Here is a 23,741-nt window from a genome sequence, read left to right as displayed (position 1 = left end):
TGAGACTACCATCATTTTATAGACAATCATCTCGGCTATCTCATACATAAATTGGACTTGCAACTATTTAGCATATGATTAGTTATACAGATTCTTGTTGTGTAACTGCATTGTGACTGTTTTGCTCCTGGTGGTGGAACAATCTTTTTCTTCTTGTATACTGCATATTACAACCTGTTCTCACTGGAGTACTATGGGTATGAAAAGGACGACACCATGTTCTCTAGCAGTGACAATGACCCAAAGCATACGTCGAGATTGGCGAAGTAATGGTTCAATGACAATGAAGTAGAGGTGCTCGATTGGCCCCCCACATTCCCCAGACCTCAACCCTATTGAACACTTGTGGGCAAAGTTGAAGAAAAAGCTGGATTCGAACCCAAGTGAGTCGACCAGTATGCACCAACATTGGGAACGTGTAGAAGAGACCTATGAACAGATTTTGGTCGAGACATGCTTGAATCTGATTGAGAGCATGCCCAGAAGGATTCAGGCAGGGTTGAAAGCCAAAGATGCATTTATAAAATACTAACAAAATAATACAAATTGAAATGTAGAATTTTAGGTGCAAAACAGTAACAATGCAGCTACACGACAAGAATCTGTATAACTAATCATATGCTAAATAGTGGCAAGTCCAATTCATGTATGAGATAGCCAAGATGACCGTCTATAACATGATGGTAGTCTTGCGTTCGAAACTGTATTGGATGGTGAGATATGGAGCCTGAAAGTCAAAAGTTCAAAACATTGTTACCCTTTTGCTCGTCAGTGTAATATGCCTGATAAAGAGACTCGAGCTGTGTAACATCTATGTAACAAAGCTCCATTCAAGCAAATGTGTCTGTCATTTGTAATAATGGTAATACAGACCACAGAAATATGTCTGTAGCATGGATATAAACTATGCTTGTGTGAGGATGACCCTGAACCAATCATATAGAACAAAATCTCCATCTTTATCAATATCCACATTCAAGCTGCTTTAACAGTATGTGTTTACATGTGTTAATATTGACGTGGATGGTGATTACAATCAACAGAAGGTTCAAGTAACCACACTGCACCTCACAAGAATGCCTCAGTAGTGCAGCTCAGACCACTTTTAATGAGCTGGTTGTGCTTAGTTTTAGTTTTCTTCTGGAAGGCCTAAGAATACTGTATGTGCCATAGACAGTATGTACTACTCCACTCACTCTGCCCCTCGTCTTGCTCACAAACAGCCAATGGAAAAGACGCATTTAGATAGAAATAATGTGACTGCAACATCAGGCTACACACAGGATTTTGATATAGTCCGCAGTCATGGAGACACATATGTTTGCCTACAGGCTGCATACACAAATTAATAGGATATGAAGACTATTTGCACTGTTGCTTTTTTTTTCTTCTTCTTTAGGATTAAAAAAAATAAATTCATTTACCTCCGGAAACAGAAGCACTCTTGTCCATGGGCTGTCTGAGTCCTATTCACCTGAAAAAAAGCTAAAACAGTAACAACCCATGGATAAGAGTGGCATGGTTTCTGAAAAAAGGGAAACCCATCTTTTCTAGCCTCGGACAATGTCTTTAAAGATGTTGCTGAGTTTATCATGTCATAATGAGCTGTCTGTAGTCCTCATTCTAGTCTTTCGTCGCTCTGTGTGATTTACCCTACTTTTCTTAGTTGATTTCTGTGATTACAAACTATGTTTTAAAGGAGTTATCGGAGACTTAAAGATAGTCCATGAATATCAGATCGTGGGGGGGGGGGGGGGGGGTGGGCGGCGCTGAGTCTTGATACCCTGCCAATTAGCTGATTGAGGGCCATGTCCCATTCACCGTTTACCAGACACAGCCTCATACTTTTGGTAGTGACTGTACCTGGTGCTACAGATCAGTCCCACTAGGGCACTTTAGCTTCTTTAGGCTACATGCACACGAACGCTGTTTGTTTCCGTGTCCGTTCCGTTTTTTTTGCGGATAGGATGTGGACCCATTAATTTCAATGAGCCGCAAAAAATGCGGACAGCACACTATGTGCAGTCCGCATCAGTAAGTCCATTCCGTAGCACCGCCCCAAAAATAGAACATGTCCTATTCTTGTCTGTTGTAGGCATTGTTACAATGGATCCGCCCCAAAAAAAAAAACGGATGGCATACGGATGTCACCCGTTTTGTTTTTTGTGGATCCACAAATTGCGGACCACAAAACACATACGGTCGTGTGCATGTAGCCATAATCAGCTGATTGGTGGAGGTGCTGAGAATCAAATCCCCACAGATCTGATAGACCATCAGTTTTGTAGTCCCAGATAACCCATTTAACACAAGATAAAGACAAACATAAGGGATAATGTAAGTATAGATTTTAAATTTATAAAAAAAGACTCTTTTTACTATATACCGGACTATAAGACACACTTTTTTAAATTATTTTTTTAGCAGAAACAAAATCTTGCTAAAAAGTGCCCGTGTCTTACAGTCCGCAGTCAGGGTGCTCTAGCAGACCTCCATGTCTGCCAGATTTCCAGCTTTTCCTGTCAACCTGGAGCTCTTACATTCCCTCGCTGTATGAGCACCCACCGTTATGCTTCTTCGCATCAGTGTCAGCTGCGCAGCTTCCGAGTCCTGGAGCGAAGCATAAAGCAATCTCACAGCTCCGGCCGTCCTTCTCCGCAGTTCAGTACATCTCACCCAGGTCTGGTGAGATCCGCTACTAGGAAGGATGCAGGTCATTTGAAAAGCGGATGGCACGTGGGGACTGTCCATCTCCAACATAAGAATTTGTAAGGTGGGCTCGATGTGGAGGAGGCTTGGGTCATGTACAGAAAATATTTTTCTTTCTAATTTTTTGTTGCCTAAACCTGCGCAGCGGTAATATCCTTTTTGTTTATCTCCTGGTCTGCTGGCTGGTCACAGAACAGAAGGTCCATGCATAACCGTCTATAAACTACTAAGGCAACTCCAGAGCAAGCAGTAATGGGAGCAATAACCAGATTACTGTGGCAGCTAGGCGATCAGGAGAGAAAATAACAGAAGGTGAATTTTAGAATCAAGCCTCATTCACACGTCAATGTACCATATACGTGTACTGTACGTGTTCTTCACGGACAGGACACGTCCCCATTCATTTGAATGTGGGTATTCACACAACAGTTTTTTTTAACCATGGTCCATGTTTTTAGCATGGATGCATGCTGTATAATGGGCGTGATGGATCCGTGAACGCGGACAAAATAGTCTATGGGTCAGTAAACACCATGGATGCAACACGGATGCCATCCGTGTTTCACAAATCATTAGGGAGAGATGCTTTGAAAATTAGCTGTGCAGTGTCACGGATGACACACGGACAGCAAAAAACTGACACAGGGACCCAACATGGACATCTTCATGGAGGCATTACTGACCACCTTTTCACGGATTTAAGCATGGACACTGACGTGTGAATGAGGCTTTAGTCATTGTTTTTCAATCTAAAAAAAATAAAAATACTGAGACGATTTCTGTAGGATACATCAGTCTATTTTACAACATTTACATACATATGTCAGTTTACAAAATTTACACATACAAAGTCCATGATTAAAATAAAGACTGGTCAAGTGGCCATAGAAAACAATGCAGTATTCTCTATGACCAGGCCAAACCATGTACAGCGGTGGTAAAATTATGTGCACTCTGATACAGAATATTCAGCACTAAATATTCAACAGTATATAAACCTGAAGCTTATTTACATACATAAAACCAGGATTCTTCTGCATTTTCCTTAGATGGTTACTATACCCTTTATGCTTGTAAAATGAACCAAAATATACAATAAAATCGGACTAAATAAACCAGAAAAAAATAGCAAATTCTGCACAATAATGGTGTTGCAGAATCTCTCCAAGAGTCATTTGCAAAATTGCACCTGAGAAAGAAAATAACTGTTCATTTCGTTCTTTAGAAAGACGCTGGCTTCACACATTGTCATAGGGCACTGCCAGGCCAATGTTGTAATTGTATCCAGTCACTTCCCTATAAGATGAGCGACAAATGGGAAGGATGCTTTCCACAGATGTCTGATCCACTGAGAATTCATATACATTAATGGTGCCTCGATGTCTGCAATGAAAAAGAGAGAGTCATGCCAGTCCTATGGGTAGGGTGGGTTACCAAGTGTGCCATCTAGTGGCGAGTTCTGTTCTTACACATGTAACTTATTATACAATGCCATAAAGCAAAGTAAAACCCTGTCCTAAATAACTTTATTAAGTAAGTAAGAAGTCAATGGAGGGATTACACCCGCTACCTTCTGTGAGCAGTGAGGTCATCATCCATGATGCTGGCTCCACGTGGAGACTTCTCATCAGGAATGTTTGCAGTGATCAGACTCTGGGAGTTAAACCAAATGTAACGGACTGGGTGTCTGCAAATTAAAAAAATATAAAAAAAAAATCACCATTTAACAGGTTGGTTGACCAAAAATAATATTCTCATGCACAGAAATGTGTACTGGATCCTCACACGGTTACATTACATGCATGAAGTACAGGTAAACAGCACCATCTAGTGTTAAAAAATTAGAATGCAGCAGAAATATACATTAATGATTCTCAGAGAATATTAATTGAAAGACTGTCCCACATGAGCATTACCGTCGAATAAGAATATACAGGTTTTCCACCTATTTTCATAAATATATGATTAATGCATGCTAAGCCTCTTTGGCTGCTCTTCGTCCTAATTTAGGTGACAATTAGGTGCTTTCAGCTATATGCAAAGAGGCATTTCCCAAAAAAGAGAACCATCTCGCCAGCACTACCTACTGGAAGTGGCTCCTTGTGAGGAAAGATCTGACTTTCCCACAAGCCTTGGATGAGTCTTCATACAGGACTGATCTCTTTAAGGAAATGTAGTAGAATCCTACTCCATACTGATGAGGGGTAAGCACCCATGAAACAGCTGTGTACAGATGGATATCTGGCCTGGCTATATTCCCTTGTCAAATCCCAAGGCTTGTTGAAAAGACTGATCTAGTCTCAGAGAGCCACTTCCAATAGGTGGCGATGGCGAAATGGTTCTCTTTTTTGGGAGATTCCTGTTTGCATATTCGTTTTCCATGGAGCATTGCCACTACGGCCTCTTTCACACGGGCGTCGTGTGTGAGGGCCGGATATGAAGCTGGTGCGTCGCGGGAAAAATGTGTGATTTTTCAGCGCGAGTGCAAAGCGTTTTAATGCGTTTTGCACACGTGTGAGAAAAATCGGCATGTTTGGTACCCAGACCCGAACCCGGACTTCGTCACAGAAGTTCGGGTTTGGGTTAGGTGCTGATTAGATTTTATTATTTTCCCTTATAACAAGGTTATAAGGGAAAATAATAGCATTCTTAATTCAGAATGCTTAGTAAAATCGGGTTGAAGGGGTTAAAAATTTAAAAAAAATTATTTAACTCGCCTTAATCCACTTGTTCACGCAGCCCGGCTTCTCTTCTGTCTTCTTCTTTGAGGAAAAGGACCTGTGGTGACGTCACTGCGCTCATCACATGGTCCGTCACATGATCCATCACCATGTGGACCATGTGATGAGCGCAGTGACGTCACCAAAGGTCCTTTTCCTCCCAGGTCATCAAAGAAGAAGACAGAAGAGGAGCCGGGCTGCGCGAACAAGTGGACGAGGTGAGTTAAATTATTATTATTTTTTAACCCCTACATCCCTATTTTACTAAGCATTCTGTATTCAGAATGCTATTATTTTCCCTTATAACCATGTTATAAGGGGAAATAATATTTATTGGGTTCCCATCCCGATCGTCTCCCAGCAACCATGTGTGAAAATCGCACCGCATCCGCACTTGCTTGCGATTTTCATGCAGCCCCATTCACTTCTATGGGGCCTGCATTGCGTGAAAAACGCACAAAGAGGAGCATGCTGCGATTTTCACGCAATGCACAAGTGATGCGTGAAAATTACCGCTCATGTGCACAGCCCCATAAAAATGAATGGGTCTGGATTTAGTGTGGGTGCAATGCGTTCACCTAACGCATTGCACCCGCGCGGAAAACTCGCCTGTGTGAAAGAGGCCTAAGTCTTCATACCATGAAGTACTTCCAGTAAGTCTCCAAACAGGACTGGTCTCTTTAAGGAGAGTCAGCACCCTGCCTATGCTGCTTTCAGCTAAAAAGAGTGTGACCCAGACTTTTGTTGTACAGTAGTTCCTTAGCAAGTAGACTGTTATATGTGACTCAGCTATTCTGCTTGACTTGTACTGCACTGACAGCAGACAAAGAACGACTTGGTGACGACCAGGTTACAATATTTTTCCATTTACGTTCATGGCGCCAGAACCAGACTGGTTCACCAGGGAATCCTACAGTGGACTGAGGCCCTAACACAATAACGGTCTCCCACAATACAATGGGGTCCAGAAGAAAACAACTCCATTTGGAGGTGACTTTGGTGCTACTTACTTGCCTCTAGGGTCTATGTCTTATGGTTGGATTCATAAATAACCCTATTAATAAGAGTGAGGACAAACACAAGAGGTTGGGTAGTTTCCTTCTGGAGAGCCCAAAAAGCTTCAACCCATATCTGTACAGTGTCTGAGGATCAAAGCTTCAAGGGGTAGTCCAATCTGGCTGTAACAGGTCACCAATGCGGCCAGTGATTGGCTGAATAGGCAGTCCATACCATTGGCTGATGTGTCAAGCCTGGAAGTGGAGAGGTGCGGGGACGGAAGCAGTAGCCCAACAGCAATGGCGGGGTAGTAATGAAAGCTTGTTATTTTATCCCACTCTGATAATACCCTTTGAAGCAGTTATACAGTAGACCAGTGATGTCTTTTAGAGACCTAGTGCCCAAACTCCAACCCAAAACCCACTTATTTATCGCAAAGTGCCAACACGGCAAGTTAACCTGAATACTACAGTCCAATATAGTATATCTACCATGTACTTTATCATTTAGCTATAATACCTGACTACATTCAAACGCTGCCTGTGCTGTTCATAGTGCGCCCTGCGCTGGTGAATGGCAGGAAAAGTCTAAGGCATATTGGTACGCCTTACACTTTTTACAGGACGGGGGTGCCCCCAGAGAGGGCTTTGAGTGCCGCCTCTGGCACCCGTGCCATAGGTTCGCCACCACTGCTGTAGACTATGAATCTCTGCTTTGTCAACTAAAGGAAAATCTTTTTAATCCATACATAACTAGAATTATGGCCTGATTGATGGATGGAATAAGAGTAGCCAGACATTCTGTGCCCACAGACTTTCTTTTAACATTTTGCGCTTCAGGCATTACTTATGTCACTTGATCCTGCTGTTATTTTAGATGCAGGAGTAAAGTCTTCCATTCAGGGTCCTCTCTCCTTTGTCTCATTGCTCACATTCACTTTCCTTTAACTAGAAAGCCCTGGGGATGTATTGGCTCTATACAAATGAAAGGCGATTATATTATTACTGTAGAAGTGATTGCAGTATAGTATGGTGCTGCAGTCTAAAACAGGAAAGTTGTCTTCTTTAACTCTAAGCTCCAACCCGTCTGTCCGGAATTAGTTGGAAGTCTGAATACCGAAAACAGTAACCATGCTGAGCACAGTTTTTACGGCTATCAAGGTGGTGGGCTGTGCAAAATAAACTGCGGCTTCCACTTCGCTAGGAAGGTCAATTATTAATCTCCATAGTATCAGATACTAGAGGATGCAGGAGAAATAATTATTTCTGTATAATTACAGTGGAAGAAATCTGTAGAATCTATAGATGGAAAGTCTTTAGTCATAACCGATGTGGATACAGCATCGATAATACAACAAACAGGACAGTACCTTGCATGCATTTCCCATAGCTTCGTATCCATTCTTTGATCCCACGTGCAGGTTAAACCCTCCTCTCCTCCAGAAACCACCTTCCAGTCATCCATTTGCACTGCCGAGACTCCCAGTTGATGGGCATAGAAAGAACAGAGAGATTTGCTACAACGCAGGTCGTAAACACGTACCCTAAGTAAAGAAAATCATATATTCACATAGGTACTTACAGTAGATCCGTTACATTACTGCTGAAGTCTCAGTGAAGACAGGATTCATATGAAACAGCAAACATCTGGAAACATTGGCTCGCATTTACAAAGTGATTTTGTGTAAACTGTAAAACAGGCATGCTCAACCTGCGGCCCTCCAGCTTATTCAAAACTACAACTCCCTACAGCAGGGCATTGTGGGAGTTGTAGTTTTACAACAGCTGGAGAGCCGCGGGTTGAGCATGCCTGCTGTAAAACCTCATGCACACGACTGTAAGCCTTTTGCAGATATAGTACTATAGTATCCAAGACTATACCATGCTTTACTGTCTTCTACAATACACTGCCCAACAGAAAATCTCTCTCCGTTTCTTGTTCGTTTCTATTACTAGCTACAATTATTAGAAGTAGTCATGGTAAAAGCCGCTCTCCGGTATTCACAGAAACCTAGACCACGCTTCTAAACTCCATAAACATTACTGCTAACAAGATTAACTACCTTCGGAGAGTACCAGCACATAAAAGGCTCCATAGATCCATGAATACAGTAGCCGGTGATCCATATTCTGATAAAATGGACTATAAACATTAGAGAACACATGACTGCGTAATGGCATCCAATCATTCATGTAAATTTGGTAGGATACATAATTAGTTTAAAAAATTTGCAGCCATAACTTCACAATATGCCCAATCGAAGGAAACAGTCAGAGCGTGTGGCAGGGATTTTTTATAAAGGAGATTATATGAGATCATATGAGAAAACGTCCCTCAGGTGTGAGGCTCAAACATTTCCAAAATGAACGGCTTCCAGCATCCTTTTAGCTGATTAGCAAACGTCTTCCAGTAAACATAAAACTCACCCCTGGGTGCCATCTGAAATAGTTCACTGTGACGTCCTAGCTCTAGTACTTTACTGTCCATATTGTCTCACTAGACTCGTGTAACTGCTCCTCAGACTTAATACCCCTTGTTTGGCCGCGGAATACACGTGTGAAAGCCTTTGCTTGGCCTCGCCATAAAACTCCTCCGCCAACCTAATCTTTAATACATGAACAATCCAAAGGATATATCAATGTCCTGATGCACAGTAGCATATTACATTTTAGAAGATAAATACACACATCTCGTACAATATTGTACTACGTGGCAAGGCCTATGTGACCCTCAACAGTAGGAGCAAATGCAAAAGTCTGCATCCATCTTAAAAGTAAAATCGATAAAATTATTTGTTCTAGTATTCAATAGCAAAAAAATAAAAATTCTCAAACTATGCTGTTTGATTCCTGCTGCCTGTGGATATAAAGGGTCTCATAAGATCAAGTAGCACAAATAAAGACGTATAATGAGCAGGTAAAGTCATACAATCAATGTATGTATATCTATCTGACTGAATTAGGCTCAGTTCACATTGCTGTTGCTGTTCAATGGGAAGAATAACTGTTTTCTGTACTGTCCTATCCAGGAAATGGAAAGCTGAGGCACTGCCTACAAGTTGCTGTAATGTATTTCATCATACCATTTTATAATCCCGAGTACCAGCACAGTAGAGGGCTGTCAATAGGGCGATTCCTAAATTTTCACATAAAATAACTAAGATGCCCATGATATATACTTATAGTATATACACTGTTTTTGCTGTCATGGAAAGTTTTTAATGGACTCATATGGCCAGGAAAAGTGGGCCCCAGGACTGGCAATTATCCAAATAAAGGAAAATGTAGTTAGTATACATTCATGTGATGTACTTGATGAAGAACGTTAAAAAACAAAACAAAAACATTTTTTATTTATAAAACCTTCACTTAAAATCGAGGCAGTTGAACCCACAAACTGTGCCAAAACAGGCTTGAAGGGTGCAGAAGAAAATGAGGGGCATGTGTATAAATATAGCCCTCAACGCCGTCCACCACTGATAACGTGCGGACCACATGTACCCGATGCCCCTCATGGTCTTCTGCATCCCTCAACCATGTTTTGGCACAGTTTGTGGGTTAAACTCCCCAGATTTTAAGTGAAGATAATTTTTTCAATTGGTCTTTATTAAAAATGTTGAACCCCTGTCTCTTTGCAGCCTTGAGTTTCTCTATTAGCAGGCTCTGTTTCACCAGGCAGCTCAGCTGATGTGTTCCTTACTCTCTGACCTCCTAAACACTTATTATAGCTCAATTCTTACCTTACTAAGACGAATCAGGCTTAAATAAGTGTTTAGGACCTTTTAGCAATTTAGAGATGAGGCTTAATTGATGAACAGCACAAAGTGAAAGTACAATTCTCACAGACAGTTAACCATTTGTGATGGAACGCCTCAATATATTTAATAAAGACCAAATGAAAAAAAAAAATTTGTAGGCCAAAATGAGTAAAATGCAAAAAAAAAAACACCTGAAGGTTTACATAGCCTTTAAATAACCAGAAAATATGGCAAACAAAAAATTAATATACCGTATTATTTTAGGGAATATCTCATTTGAGATGCCAAAGGTTCAGCAGCTGATTTTGCCAGGGGAAAATTGGTCCTTCTATACAATTTCCTGCAGCAATCCACTGTCCATGTAATACGAGTAAGCCCTGGGCCACTAGAATGGGAGCTCTTTTTATAGAAGAGAGTCTCAAGCAAGAGGACAACTTTAACAGGGTATACAGATAGGGTTTGACCATATAGTAAAAATGTCATTTTAACTACTTGAAGGGAGCCTGTCACTTCAACAGGGGGCTATACTATGCAGCATTACACGAGTAGTACTACAGATAGGGATTTTTTATTTTCCTATAGTTCCCCTGCTTTGCCAGTGCACAGTGGGGATGGGGCCAGTATAAAAAATAAAAAGTAGTAGTAGTACTTATGTCCAGCTGACAGACTCCCTTTTTAAAAATTTTGGTAAAAAAAAACAACGGCTTTCAACTTTGTAAAACACACATTTATCAATGGATCTTGCTTTAAACAGGTACGGCAGAAGTTCGGTCGTTAAAAATAGCGTTCGCTTGTGAGCACCATAGCTGCCAGGTTTCTGCTGTTTTGAACAGTAGACACCTGGGACCAAAGTCTGCGATCGGCGACAATTCAGATCATAGACATTTAACAACTTAGATGCCATGGTCAACTGTGTCCATGGCATTTGACAGGGCTTTCAGGCCTGAATGGCTCCCCTGCACAGCGAATGAAGAAACTCATGCTACTTCAGGTGACAAATTTTTTTATTAATTGTATATAATCAAACTCCGTTCCCCATTCCAGTTAAAATTAGAAAAAGTAAAAAAAAAAAATTAAATTAACCATCATAAGTATCTACAAGTCCAAAAACGGCAAAACTATTATATATACTAAAATATAATTGTATTTATCCTGTACGGTGAACGACGTAACAAAAATAAAAAATCGACATGGTCGATTTGCCAATTTTTACCTCCCGAAACAAAATCGAATCATACACACTCAAAAATGGTATATACAGACGTGGACAAAATTGTTGGTACCCTTTGGTCAATGAAAGAAAAAGTCACAATGGTCACAGAAATAACTTTAATCTGACAAAAGTAATAATAAATTAAAATTCTATAAATGTTAACCAATGAAAGTCAGACATTGTTTTTCAACCATGCTTCAACAGAATTATGTAAAAAAATAAACTCATGAAACAGGCATGGACAAAAATGATGGTACCCCTAGAAAACACAGAACATAATGTGACCAAAGGGACATGTTAATTCAAGGTGTGTCCACTAATTAGCATCACAGGTGTCTACAACCTTGTAATCAGCCATTGGGCCTATATATATGGCTCCAGGTAATCACTGTGTTGTTTGGTGATATGGTGTGTACCACACTCGACATGGACCAGAGGAAGCAAAGGAAAGAGCTGTCTCAAGAGATCAGAAAGAAAATTATAGACAAGCATGTTAAAGGTAAAGGCTATAAGACCATCTCCAAGCAACTAGATGTTCCTGTGAGTACAGTTGCACATATTATTCATAAGTTTAAGATCCATGGGACTGTAGCCAACCTCCCTGGACGTGGCCGCAGGAGGAAAATTGATGACAAATCTAAGAGACGGATAATCCGAATGGTAACAAAAGAGCCTAGAAAGACTTCTAAAGAGATTCAAGGTGAACTTCATGCTCAAGGAACATCAGTGTCAGATCGCACCATCCGTCGTTGTTTGAGCCAAAGTGGACTACATGGGAGACGACCAAGGAGGACACCATTGTTGAAAACGAATCATAAAAAAGCAAGACTGGAATATGCCAAACTACATGTTGACAAGCCACAAAGCTTCTGGGAGAATGTCCTGTGGACAGATGAGACAAAAATCGAAGTTTTTGCCAAGGCACATCAGCTGTATGTTCACAGACGAAAAAATGAAGCATATCAAGAAAAGAACACTGTCCCTACTGTGAAACATGGAGGAGGCTCTGTTATGTTCTGGGGCTGCTTTGCTGCGTCTGGCACAGGGTGTCTTGAATCTGTGCAGGGTACAATGAAATCTCAAGACTATCAAGGAATTCTAGAGAGAAATGTACTAGCCAGTGTCAGAAAGCTTGGTCTCAGTCGCAGGTCATGGGTCTTGCAACAGGACAATGACCCAAAACACACCGCTAAAAACACCCAAGAATGGCTAAGAGGAAAAAATTGGACTATTCTAAAGTGGCCTTCTATGAGCCCTGACCTCAATCCTATTGAGCATCTTTGGAAGGAGCTGAAACATGCAGTCTGGAAAAGGCACCCTTCAAACCGGACACAACTGGAGCAGTTTGCTCATGAGGAGTGGGCCAAAATACCTGCTGAGAGGTGCAGATGTCTCATTGACAGTTACAGGAAGCGTTTGATTGCAGTGATTGCCTCAAAAGGTTGCGCAACAAAATATTAAGTTAGGGGTACCATCATTTTTGTCCATGCCTGTTTCATGAGTTTATTTTTTTACATAATTCTGTTGAAGCATGGTTGAAAAACAATGTCTGACTTTCATTGGTTAACATTTATAGAATTTTAATTTATTATTACTTTTGTCAGATTAAAGTTATTTCTGTGACCATTGTGACTTTTTCTTTCATTGACCAAAGGGTACCAACAATTTTGTCCACGTCTGTATATACACTCAAAAATGGTATCAATAAAAACTACAGACTGCCCTTCAAAAAATTACTTCCCCCCCCCCCCCACAGTTCTGTAGAAAAAAAAAAAAAAAAAAAAAAGTTATGGGGGTCATAACTTTTGACAAAAAGATTTTGTCAAAAGTTTAGTTTTTTTGTCTAGTAAAAGAAAAACTATATAAATCTGGTATCTCTGTAAACATACTGTCCCAGAGAATGAAAGTACCATGTCAGATTTACTGCAAAGCGAATGCCGTAATAACAAAACCCATAAAATTGTGGTGAAACTGTGTTTTCTTTCAAGTCCACCCCATTTGGATTTTTTTTCCTAGCTTCCCACTACAATGCATGCAACATTAAATGGTGCCATTAGAAAGTACAACTTATCCTGCAAAAAACAAACCCTCATACGGCTATTTAAACAGAAAAAAGTTATGGCTCTGGGAGGCAGGGAGTAATAAATGAAAATGCAAAAACGGAAAATCTCAGTAACACATAAAAAGTGTTTTTGTTATTGAAGAATCTGTGGCGCTTGCAGCATGCTCTGGGCATGGCATTTTCCCACAAGCTTCTCCATAGGACTTGAAAAACACCAGAAAAAAAAGACATTTTAAATGTTAAAGAAATGTTCAGGATTTATGAAAGAATGGTTTGCATTAAGGAGGCCTGAAGAGATATTTACTCTGAAGTTTTAAAATGGGCAGGATACATCAGGATCCTACAGCCCCAACTGAATTGAAAAGCTCAGTCAACCATGCTTTCACAACTGTATACAATCGGTTTCCGAAGGTTGTGCCAAGTATTAAAAATAGGAAATGCACACATTTAGCGGATGAAGGTTGTAGCCTGCGATCTTCAGAGTGCTCAGAGTATGACAGAGGTGTGACTGTATATTTGATAGTGAATGTGCATTAGTAAATTGCTATTGCAATTCTTAACCAAATTCAGCCACAATGAATTGCAACCTAGTGGGTTGATACCATTTAACAAATATCTGGTGTAGGTTCCATCCTCTGAAACCAATAGTGTCACCAAACATCCAGGAAAATCTAATGCTGTAAGTGCAGATCTTTGCAGGCTCTTCTATTCTTTTTTTTCCCCAGTGAGTCAAATCCACAAACTCCAGCATTTAAAGAAAACGTGTCATCAAATATTATCTATTGTTTAAATCACATTTTTATGTTTAACATATTTTTAAAGAGATTTTGATGTTATTTTTAATTTTCCATGTCAATCTATATTATAAAATTAATATTTAATATATTTAAAAAACAAACAAACATAAAATCCTGCAGTTTGCACACTGGCCACTAAGCCTAATAATAGGTGACACTTCTTGGTCTGTACAGATCACCTCACTTAACTGCAGTTATCTGCTTATCTGTCTAATCCTGCCTGTAATGATATCACCTCTGTGTATAGATAAGACAGGATCCACTATTCACAATAGGTGATTGTCAGAGCTTGCAGAAAGTAAAGCACTCCAGCACTAGATAATCTTGCATAGTCCGTCTTTATTAAACAGCCATAAATCAACAACGTGGATATCGCCTCCCCACACCTCCAAACTGGTTTACATGTTTCGAACCCTCTTGGTTCTTAATCATAACCTAAAGTGCACTTACCTCATGGGTCTCCTAAATACCTCCTCCCGTCCTGCCAGAACCAGCTGATAACAATCAATGGCTCAGGGGGGAGGGAAGAAGGCAGAAAGTTAACCCAGTGAGAGCGCTTCACCTCCACAGTGAATATAACTATTGATGATATACAAAATATTAAAATAGAACATATAGACATATTACATTGGACACATAAAACCCCCTGGATTCAAAGTGCAACATGCAGGGGTATGGGAATATAAAAAACATTACCGCACAAAAAACGCATAGTGTGTATGCAGCAGTCTTATGTCCCAAATATATTGTAAAATAACTAAAAAAGATCTAGGGAAAAGAGCATACTGTTGCACTCTATATTATCCCGATCGTCTAAATGGAGGACAAAAAACTCCCGATAGAATATGCTTGAAAAACCTCAGCAGCTATTATTAATAAAAATGCATTATTTCTTTTTTTTAATTCAAACCAGCAGGAAATCTAGTCTCTAACTTAAAAATCCAGTAGGCTTCACGGGTCAAAATTTATCTTTTTAAGTCTCCTCCCCTGACAGACAAAGTGACCTTTTCGAAAGCAAAAGTACGTAAGCTACTAACATTGCGATTATGTTTTGAAATAAAATGGTTAGCAGCTTTTGAGACTCCGGTGGCTAATGGATTCGTGATGTAGTTTAAGTGTTTCCGGAATCTCGCTTTTAAACTGCCTAATGGTGTTGCCAACGTATGTTAGATCACAGCTGGTACATAAAATAATATAAATGACGCCTGACGTATTACAATTGATATGGGTTTGGATTTAAGAATTGTCGGTATGGGAGGAATTGCAGAAACTGGTTGTTTGTGTCACAAAGCCACAAGTCTTACAGGGATGTCCCCCACATTTTGAAAACCCTTTAAACCTCAGCCAATTGTGCGGAGGTTTAACAGTAGCATTCATAAATAATGATGGTGACAACACGTTGGCTATAGTTTTCGATCTCCTTGGCACTATACGACAGCCCTCTTTTAATACATCATGTAAGGTTTTGTCATCGTACAATATTGGTAAACATTTTTTGACAGCCTGTTCTATTTCAGAAAATTGTTTACTTTATGTCAAAACCAGTGTGGGTTTGTTTTATATTGTAGTTGATAATATGTCTGCTATTCCCCTCCATATTTTTCTTATTTTTATTCTTATCAGCACTTTTTTGTACAGTATGGGAATGGGGCAATTTATTAAGTACACTTTCCCTACATTTGTTTTTAGCAATATCAAACCCCCTTCTGAGCATCCATTCCGGATAACCTATAGCTTTTAGACGTGACCAATACCCTGACAGTATCTCAAAAACACTTTGTCTGGGCTGCAGTTTCTTCTTGCCCTAATGAACTCACCTGTTGGTATGGCTTGTATTGTATATGGCGGATGATGGCTATTGGCCTTTAAAATAACATTACCCCGAAGTCTCTTTACGGTATGTTTCTGTGTCGACAACCCGTCCAGGTACCCCCACCAATCTGAGATCCAAGAAAAAAATACTTTCCGGATCCAAGTGGTGGGTAAAGCTGAGGCCATAGGGATTATTGGTGGTATAACCCACAAAATCTGGTATGGCAGACACATCGCCGCCACATACAATAAGCAGGTCATTGATGTATCTGCCATACCAGACCACAGCCTCTCTGAAGGGGTTGCCAACAGAGAAAACATACCGTTCTTCCCAATATGCCATAGTGAGATTTGCAACCGAGGGTGAGTACTTGGCACCCATAGAGACACCACTGATTTGTAAAAAAAAAAAAATTTGTCAAAAGGAAAAATAATTATGAGTCATGAAAAAAACAGAGACCTCCATAATATAGTCAATGAGCTCAGGAGTATGAACACTGTAACGATGCAAAATAGTAAAAAGATACTGGGCACTCTCTCTATATATATATGATCCTCACAGTTTATTGCAGATATGGCATATACAAACAATTCATAAAACAAGCATAAAACAAGCATCTTACTTAAAACAGTATAACATAAAATCCGGATATAGAACTAGACTCCTACAGGGACTGTAGTGAGTGTTATGGATATTGAAAGCCTCAGAATATTAGAGGTAAGAGTCCTTTAGGTAGATGTCCATCCAACCTTTGGTTGGAATATATTAAAACTAGCTTTTTGGAGTATAGAATCCCACAGTGAAAGTCTCCTCCAATCGGGAAAAATGTATAGAAACACAGCTGTTGAATACAGTGATTTATGTGCGGCGTCCAGCTTTACTCACTGTTAGGTAGCGATAATATGCTCTGCTGCTGTGCTGGTGCCGTACATATTTCAATTCGGATCTGTGTACTAATCGTCCCGTTCCCCTCTCTATTTCTTAGGCGCCGCTCCATAGATGTGAGCACCGGCGCTTGATGTATTTGCAGGTTCCCTCTTCCGTGCTGGACTCTATATTCAGGCGAGCGTCATACACTCCTATAGTGGTCCTGTTGGAATGCGCGTCGGGTCTCTGATTTATGGTGCAGAGACCCCCCCATGGATATCAATTCCATTTGCTGAAGGATCGCATGTACCCGAATTAACCTCGTTTAAATCAGAGACCCGACGCGTATTCCAACAGGACCACTATAGGAGTGTATGACGCTCGCCTGAATATAGAGTCCAGCGCGGAAGAGGGAACCTGCAAATACATCAAGCGTCGGCGCTCACATCTACGGAGCGGCGCCTAATATATAGAGAGGGGAACGGGACGATTACTGCACAGATCCGAATTGAAATATCTACGGCACCGGCACAGCAGCGGAGCATATTATCGCTACCTAACAGTTAGTAAAGCGGGACGCCGCACATAAATCACTATATTCAACAGCTGTGTTTCTATACATTTTTCCCGATTGGAGGAGACTTTCACTGTGGGATTCTATACTCCAAAAAGCTAGTTTTAATATATTCCAACCAAAGGTTGGATGGAAATCTACCTAAAGGACTCTTACCTCTAATATTCTGAGGCTTTCAATATCCATAACACTCACTACAGTCCCTGTAGGAGTCTAGTTCTATATCCGGATTTTATGTTATACTGTTTTAAGTAAGATGCTTGTTTTATGCTTGTTTTATGAATTGTTTGTATATGCCATATCTTCAATAAACTGTGAGGATCATATATAGAGAGAGAGAGTGCCCAGTATCTTTTTACTATTTTACATTTTACCAAAGGAAGGGTGATTCCTTTTTACTGTGAGCACCTCCTCCGTAGTTTGCGCCATTCCTGTGCGTCACTTCCTTTTGATTAAACTGTAACGATGCAGTTGATATTCCAGAGCCCATAATGCCACATGCTGAGGAATGGAAGGGTACAGCGATATTACACAAACAACCAGTTTCTGCAATTCCTCCCATACTGACAATTCTTAAATCCAAACCCATATCAATTGTAATACTTCAGGCGTCATTTATATTATTTTATGTACCAGTCGTGATCTAATATACGTTGGCAGCACTAGTAGGCAGTTTAAAACGAGATTCCGGGAACACTTAAACTACATTACGAATCCTTTAGCCACAGGAGTCTCAAATGCTGCTAACTATTTTATTTCAAAACATAATCGCAATGTTAGTAGCTTATGTAATTTTGCTTTCAAAAAGGTCACTTCTTCTGTCAGGGGAGGAGACCTAAAAAGAAAAATTTTGACCCATGAAGCTTACTGGATCTTTAAGTTAGAGACTAGATTTCCTGCTGGTTTGAATTTAAAAAAAGAAATAATGCATTTTTATTAATAATGGCCGCTAAGATTTTTCAAGCATATTCTATCGGGTGTTTTTTGTCCTCCATTTAGAAGATCGGGATAATATACAGGGCAACAGTATGCTCTTTTCACTAGATCTCTTTGTAAGTTATTTTACAATATATTTGGGAAATAAGACTGCTGCATACACACTATGCGGTTTTTGGGCGGTAATGTTTTTTATATTCCCATACCCCTGCATGTTGCACTTTGAATCCAGGGGGTTTTATGTGTCCAATGCAATATGTCTATATGTTCTATTTTAATATTTTGTATATCATCAGTAGTTATATTCACTGTGGAGGTGAAGCGCTCTCACTGGGTTAACTTTCCGCCTTCTTCCCTCCCCCCTGAGCCATTGATTGTTATCAGCTGGTTCTGGCAGGATGGGAGGAGGTATTTAGGAGACCCGTGAGGTAAGTGCACTTTAGGTTATGATTAAGAACCAAGAGGGTTCGAAACATGTAAACCAGTTCGGAGGTGTGGGGAGGCGATATCCACGTTGTTGATTTATGGCTGTTTAATAAAGACGGACTATGCAAGATTATCCAGTGCTGGAGTGCTTTACTTTCTGCATTAACTACGGGAGTCGACCTTGACTTACTTCGTGCGGAGTTCAACTGGGTGAGCTGGATTTATCTTTTCTATGGATTGTCAGAGCTTATATACTTTTTCCTTGTACAATGACCTCTGCACAGGGCAAAGAGCATGCCTAGAAAACTCTCCAATAGAAGTCACTGAGGTCCCCTCCTGTCCATTGTGTCTAGGGACCATGGGGCTGCCGTAAAGCTTTCTAAATGCTGTTAAGAACAGATCAGGCCGCTCCCATAATCATGTTCAGAAAATAAAAAAAATAAAAAAAGTCTGTAATCAGAAAATAAAAAATGATTAGAAAAAAGGATATGTGTTGCTTTTCTGTGACACATTTCCTTTAACCCCTTCCCGACCTTTGACATACTACTACATCATGGGAACCACTGCGTTCCTGCAATTTGACGTAATAGTACGTCATGGTGATCGCGCGGGCACCGGAGAGGTGCGCACATGATCACTGCAGGGGCCCAGCAGTCCGCGGTAGCCGGGCCCCTGCTGTATCCGCCGGCATCGCTGTAAAAGCCGATGCCGGCGGATTAACCCCGTCTATGCCGCGGTCCGCACTGACCGCGACATAGAAGGAGTTTGTGTCGGGTGAGTGATCGCATTGAGTCCCCGCGCTGCTGTGGCGGGGACCCGATGCGTCACAAGGCAGCCCAATGCCGTGCAGAGGCTGCCCAATGCCTTGCACGGCATCAGGAACTGCCTTCTACGGGTGCCGAGGAGATCCAGCCTCAGGCTGGGTCTCCTCGGCAACCTGTTAGTGTATGACTCAGTGTAATACACTAACAGGCAATGCATTACAATACAGATGTATTGTAATGCATCGCAGAGGGGATCAGACCCCCAAAAGTGAACATTAGAAATAAAGTAAAGAAAATAAAAAATTTAACAAAAGTGTTTTTAATAAAATTAATAAAGTAATAAAATTAAGAAAGTAAAAAAAGTTGAAAAAACGCCCCTTTCCCTTTATTTTATAATAAAAAACTGAAAGAAAAAAACCCACACATATTAGGTATCGCCGCGTCCGTAATGACCGGCTCTATAAATATATCACATGATCCACCCTGTCCAATAAACACCATAACAAATAAAAAAGGTGTAAAAAAAAAAAGCCATTTTTGTCACCTTACATCACACAAAGTGCAACACCAAGTGATCAAAAAGGCGTATGTCCCACAAAACGGTATCAATAAAACAGTCACTCCACCCCGCAAAAAATGAGCCCCTACCTAAGACAATCGCCCAAAAAATAAAAATAAATATAGCTCTCAGAACATGGAGACACTAAAACATTTTTTTTGTTTTATAACCGCTATAATTGTGCTAAAGTGAAATACATAAAAAATATATATACATATTAGATATCGCCACGTCCATAACAACCAGCTCTATAAAAATATCACATGACCTAACCCCTCAGATGAACACCGTAAAAAAAAAAAAAAAAACTGTGGAAAAAAAAGGCTATTTTTGTCAGACCGTCACCTCATGCCGCAAAAATTTAGACACTACCGAAGAGAATCGGTCAAAAAATAAAAAAGCTATGGCTCTCAGACTATGGATACAAAAATGCTATTATTGTGTAAAACTTAAATAAGAAAAAGTAGACATATTAGGTATTGCCACGTCCGTAACGATCTGTTCTATAAAAAAGTCACATGAGCTAATCCCTCAGGTAAACGCTGTAAAAAAATATATAAAAAATGAAACCAGCGCCAAAACATAAATTTTTTGGTTACCTTGCCTCACAAAAAACGTAATATAGAGCAATTAAAAATCATATGTACCACAAAATAGAAACAATAAAACTGGCACCTTATCCTGGAGTTTCCAAAATGTGGCGAGTTTCTACTGTAGGGGTCCATCAGGGGGGCTTAAAATGGGACTTGGCATCTAAAAACCAGTTCAGCTAAATCTGCCTTCCAAAAAGCATATAGCGTTCCTTTCCTACTGCACCCTGCCGTGCGCCCGTACAGCAGTTTACGATCACATGTCGGGTGTTTCTGTAAACCGCAGAATCAGGGTAATAAATATTGAGTTTTATTTGGCTGTTAACCCTTGCTTTGCTACTGGAAAAAAATGGATTAAAATGTAAAATCTTCCAAAAAGGTGAAATTCAGAAATTTCATCTCCATTTTCCCTTAATTCTTGTGGAACACCTAAAGGGTTAACAAAGTTTGTAAAATCAGTTCTGTATACCTTGAGGGGTGTAGTTTCTAAAATGGGGTAATTTGTGGGTGGTTTCTATTATGTAAGCCTCACAAAGTGACTTCAGACCTGAACTGGTCCTTAAAAAGTGGGTTTTGGAAGATTTGCTTCTAAACTTCTAAGCCTTCTAACGTTCCCAAAAAATAAAATGTCATTTTCAAAATGATCCAAAACATGAAGTAGACATATGGGGAATGTAAAGTAATTACTATTTTTGGAGGTATTACTATCTATTCTAAAAGTAGAGAAATAGAAATTTGGAAATTTGCTAATTTTTCAAAAATGTTGGTAAATTTTGTATTTTTTTATGAATAAAAATGATTTTTTTTAAACTAATTTTTACCACTGTCATGAAGTACAATATGTGACGAGAAAATATTCTCAGAATGGCCTGTATAAGTAAAAGCGTTTTAAAGTTATTACCACATAAAGTGACACATGTCAGATTTGCCAAAAATGGCCTGGGCAGGAAGGTGAAAACAGGCCCGGGGTTGAAGGGGTTAACATAGCAAAAGAATGTGTTGTTGCTTCACGTAATACATATATATATATATATATATATGTAACTACATTTAAGGAAAGCATGTTTTGTTATTGTAGGGACATAATTAACTTTGTCTTAACTTCTCCATGAAATATTGAAATATACAGTTCTGCATATGAGTGCTTATCAATCTGGTAAATCCATGCTTTTGGAAGAAAACACAGGCTGAAATGCTGAATAATTTATCAAGTATGTCACGATCCAGTGCACTGAAATAACAAGCTTTGGCTTACGTCCAGAGCTCAGTGGCATTTTTCCCCCTGTGGTCCTGAGGATTGGGGAAGGGTGCAGGTGCCTGGAAAGGGAAGGTGGGAAGTGTCTGCTTGAAAAGAAGAGACACAGCTTTTTCCAAATCCCTTTTTGAGAATAGGAAGAGCAGGTTGCCAAAAAAGTCATCTGGTAACGCGTTCTGCTGCTTCACTGCCCACGCAGTTTAGACTGGTTAAAAAAACCTTAAAATAGAAGCTGAAAATATCTCATGCTAGGTGACCTATTGTACAGTAATAGGCAACATTTTTAAAACTGGCAGTGTAAGTGTACATATTCCACATAATTTTATATGTTCCTTGAAGTGTCAATCCTGAGAGTTTCCATGAAAACAGGCCATACGTCAGTCTCCATACCTCCCATTCATTTCAATGGAGGTGGTGGTTTATATCCCCACTGATTGATTCACGATATGTCCTATAAAGACCCTTTACAATAACTACAGTTAGGTCCAGAAATATTTGGATAGTGACATAAGTTTTGCCATTTTAGCTGTTTACCAAAACATATTCAAGATACAGTTATATAATCAATATGGGATTAAAATGCAGACTCTCAGCTTTAATATGATTGTGTTTACATCCTAATTGAAGAAAGGGTTTAGGAATTACAGCTCATTAATATGTAGCTGCCCCTTTTTCAAGGGACCAAAAGGTAATTAGACAATTATATCAAAAGCTATTTAATGGGCTGCATGGGCTATTCCCTTGTTAATCTATCATCAATTAAGCAGGTAAAAGGTCTCGAGTTGTTTCCAGGTGTGGAATTTGCACTTGGAAGCTGTTGCTGTGAACCTTCAACATACGGTCAAAAGAGCTCTCAATGCAAGTGAAACAGACTATTAGGCTGAAAAAAAGAAGAGATCCATCAGAGAGATAGTGGAAATGTTATCCAAATCAACAGTTTAGTACATTCTGGTTAATCTGGAACTCAAAAAGGCCTGGACGTCCACGGAAGACAACAGTGGTGGATGATTGCATAATACTTTCCCTTCACAACATCCACCCAAGTGAAGAACACTCTCCAGAAAGTAGATGTATCAGTATCTAAGTCTACCATAAAGAGAATCATTCATGAGAGCAAAGGTACAAACCATTAATCAACCTTAAAAATAGAAAGGCCAGATTAGGCCGCTAAAAAACATCTAAAGAAACCAGCCCAGTTCTGGAACAGCATTTTTTGGACAGATGTAAATAAGATCAATCTGTACCAGAATGATCGGAATTAGAAAGCATGGAGAAGGCTTGGAACGTCTCATTGTCCAAAGCACACCACTTCCTCTGTAAAACATGGCAGAGGCACTGTGATGGCATGGACATGCATTGCTTCCCATGGCACTGGGTCACTAGTGTTTATTGATGATGTGACTGAAGACAGAAGCAGCCGGATGAATTATGAAGTGTACAGGGATATACTTTCTTCTCAGATTCAACCAAATGCAGCAAGGTTGATTGAACAGCGCTTCGCAGTACAGATGGACAATGACTCAAATTTTTGAGAATTTTTAAGGCAAGTCAACCCGATCGAGCATCCATTTCACTTGCTTAAGACAAAACTTAAGGCAGAAAAACTCACAAACAAGCAACAACCGAAGCATCACAAAGGAAGAAACCCAGCGTTTGGTGATGTTCATGGGTTCCAAACTTTAGGCAGTCATTGTCTGCAAAGG

The 23,741-nt window shown here is 40.0% G+C and overlaps 1 protein-coding gene across 1 annotated transcript in view; it reads right to left on the bottom strand.

The window, feature by feature from the left end:
* Positions 1–3,489: 3,489 nt before the first annotated feature.
* FBXW8 (F-box and WD repeat domain containing 8) overlaps positions 3,490–23,741 on the bottom strand; it is a 119,896-nt gene continuing 99,644 nt past the window's right edge. The window contains exons 9-11 of the mRNA XM_044290739.1: positions 7,795–7,968; positions 4,280–4,396; positions 3,490–4,092 (exon numbers count right to left, since the gene is read on the bottom strand). Of these exons, the coding sequence (XP_044146674.1) occupies positions 3,948–4,092; positions 4,280–4,396; positions 7,795–7,968 (436 nt within the window). The 3' untranslated portion in view covers positions 3,490–3,947. The remainder of the gene's footprint in view (positions 4,093–4,279; positions 4,397–7,794; positions 7,969–23,741) is intronic.

This window comes from Bufo gargarizans, chromosome 1 (assembly GCF_014858855.1).
Source record: "Bufo gargarizans isolate SCDJY-AF-19 chromosome 1, ASM1485885v1, whole genome shotgun sequence".
Lineage (NCBI taxonomy): Eukaryota > Metazoa > Chordata > Amphibia > Anura > Bufonidae > Bufo > Bufo gargarizans.
The sequence above is the reverse complement of the archived record's forward strand: the minus strand, read 5'-3'. Positions and strand labels throughout refer to the sequence as shown.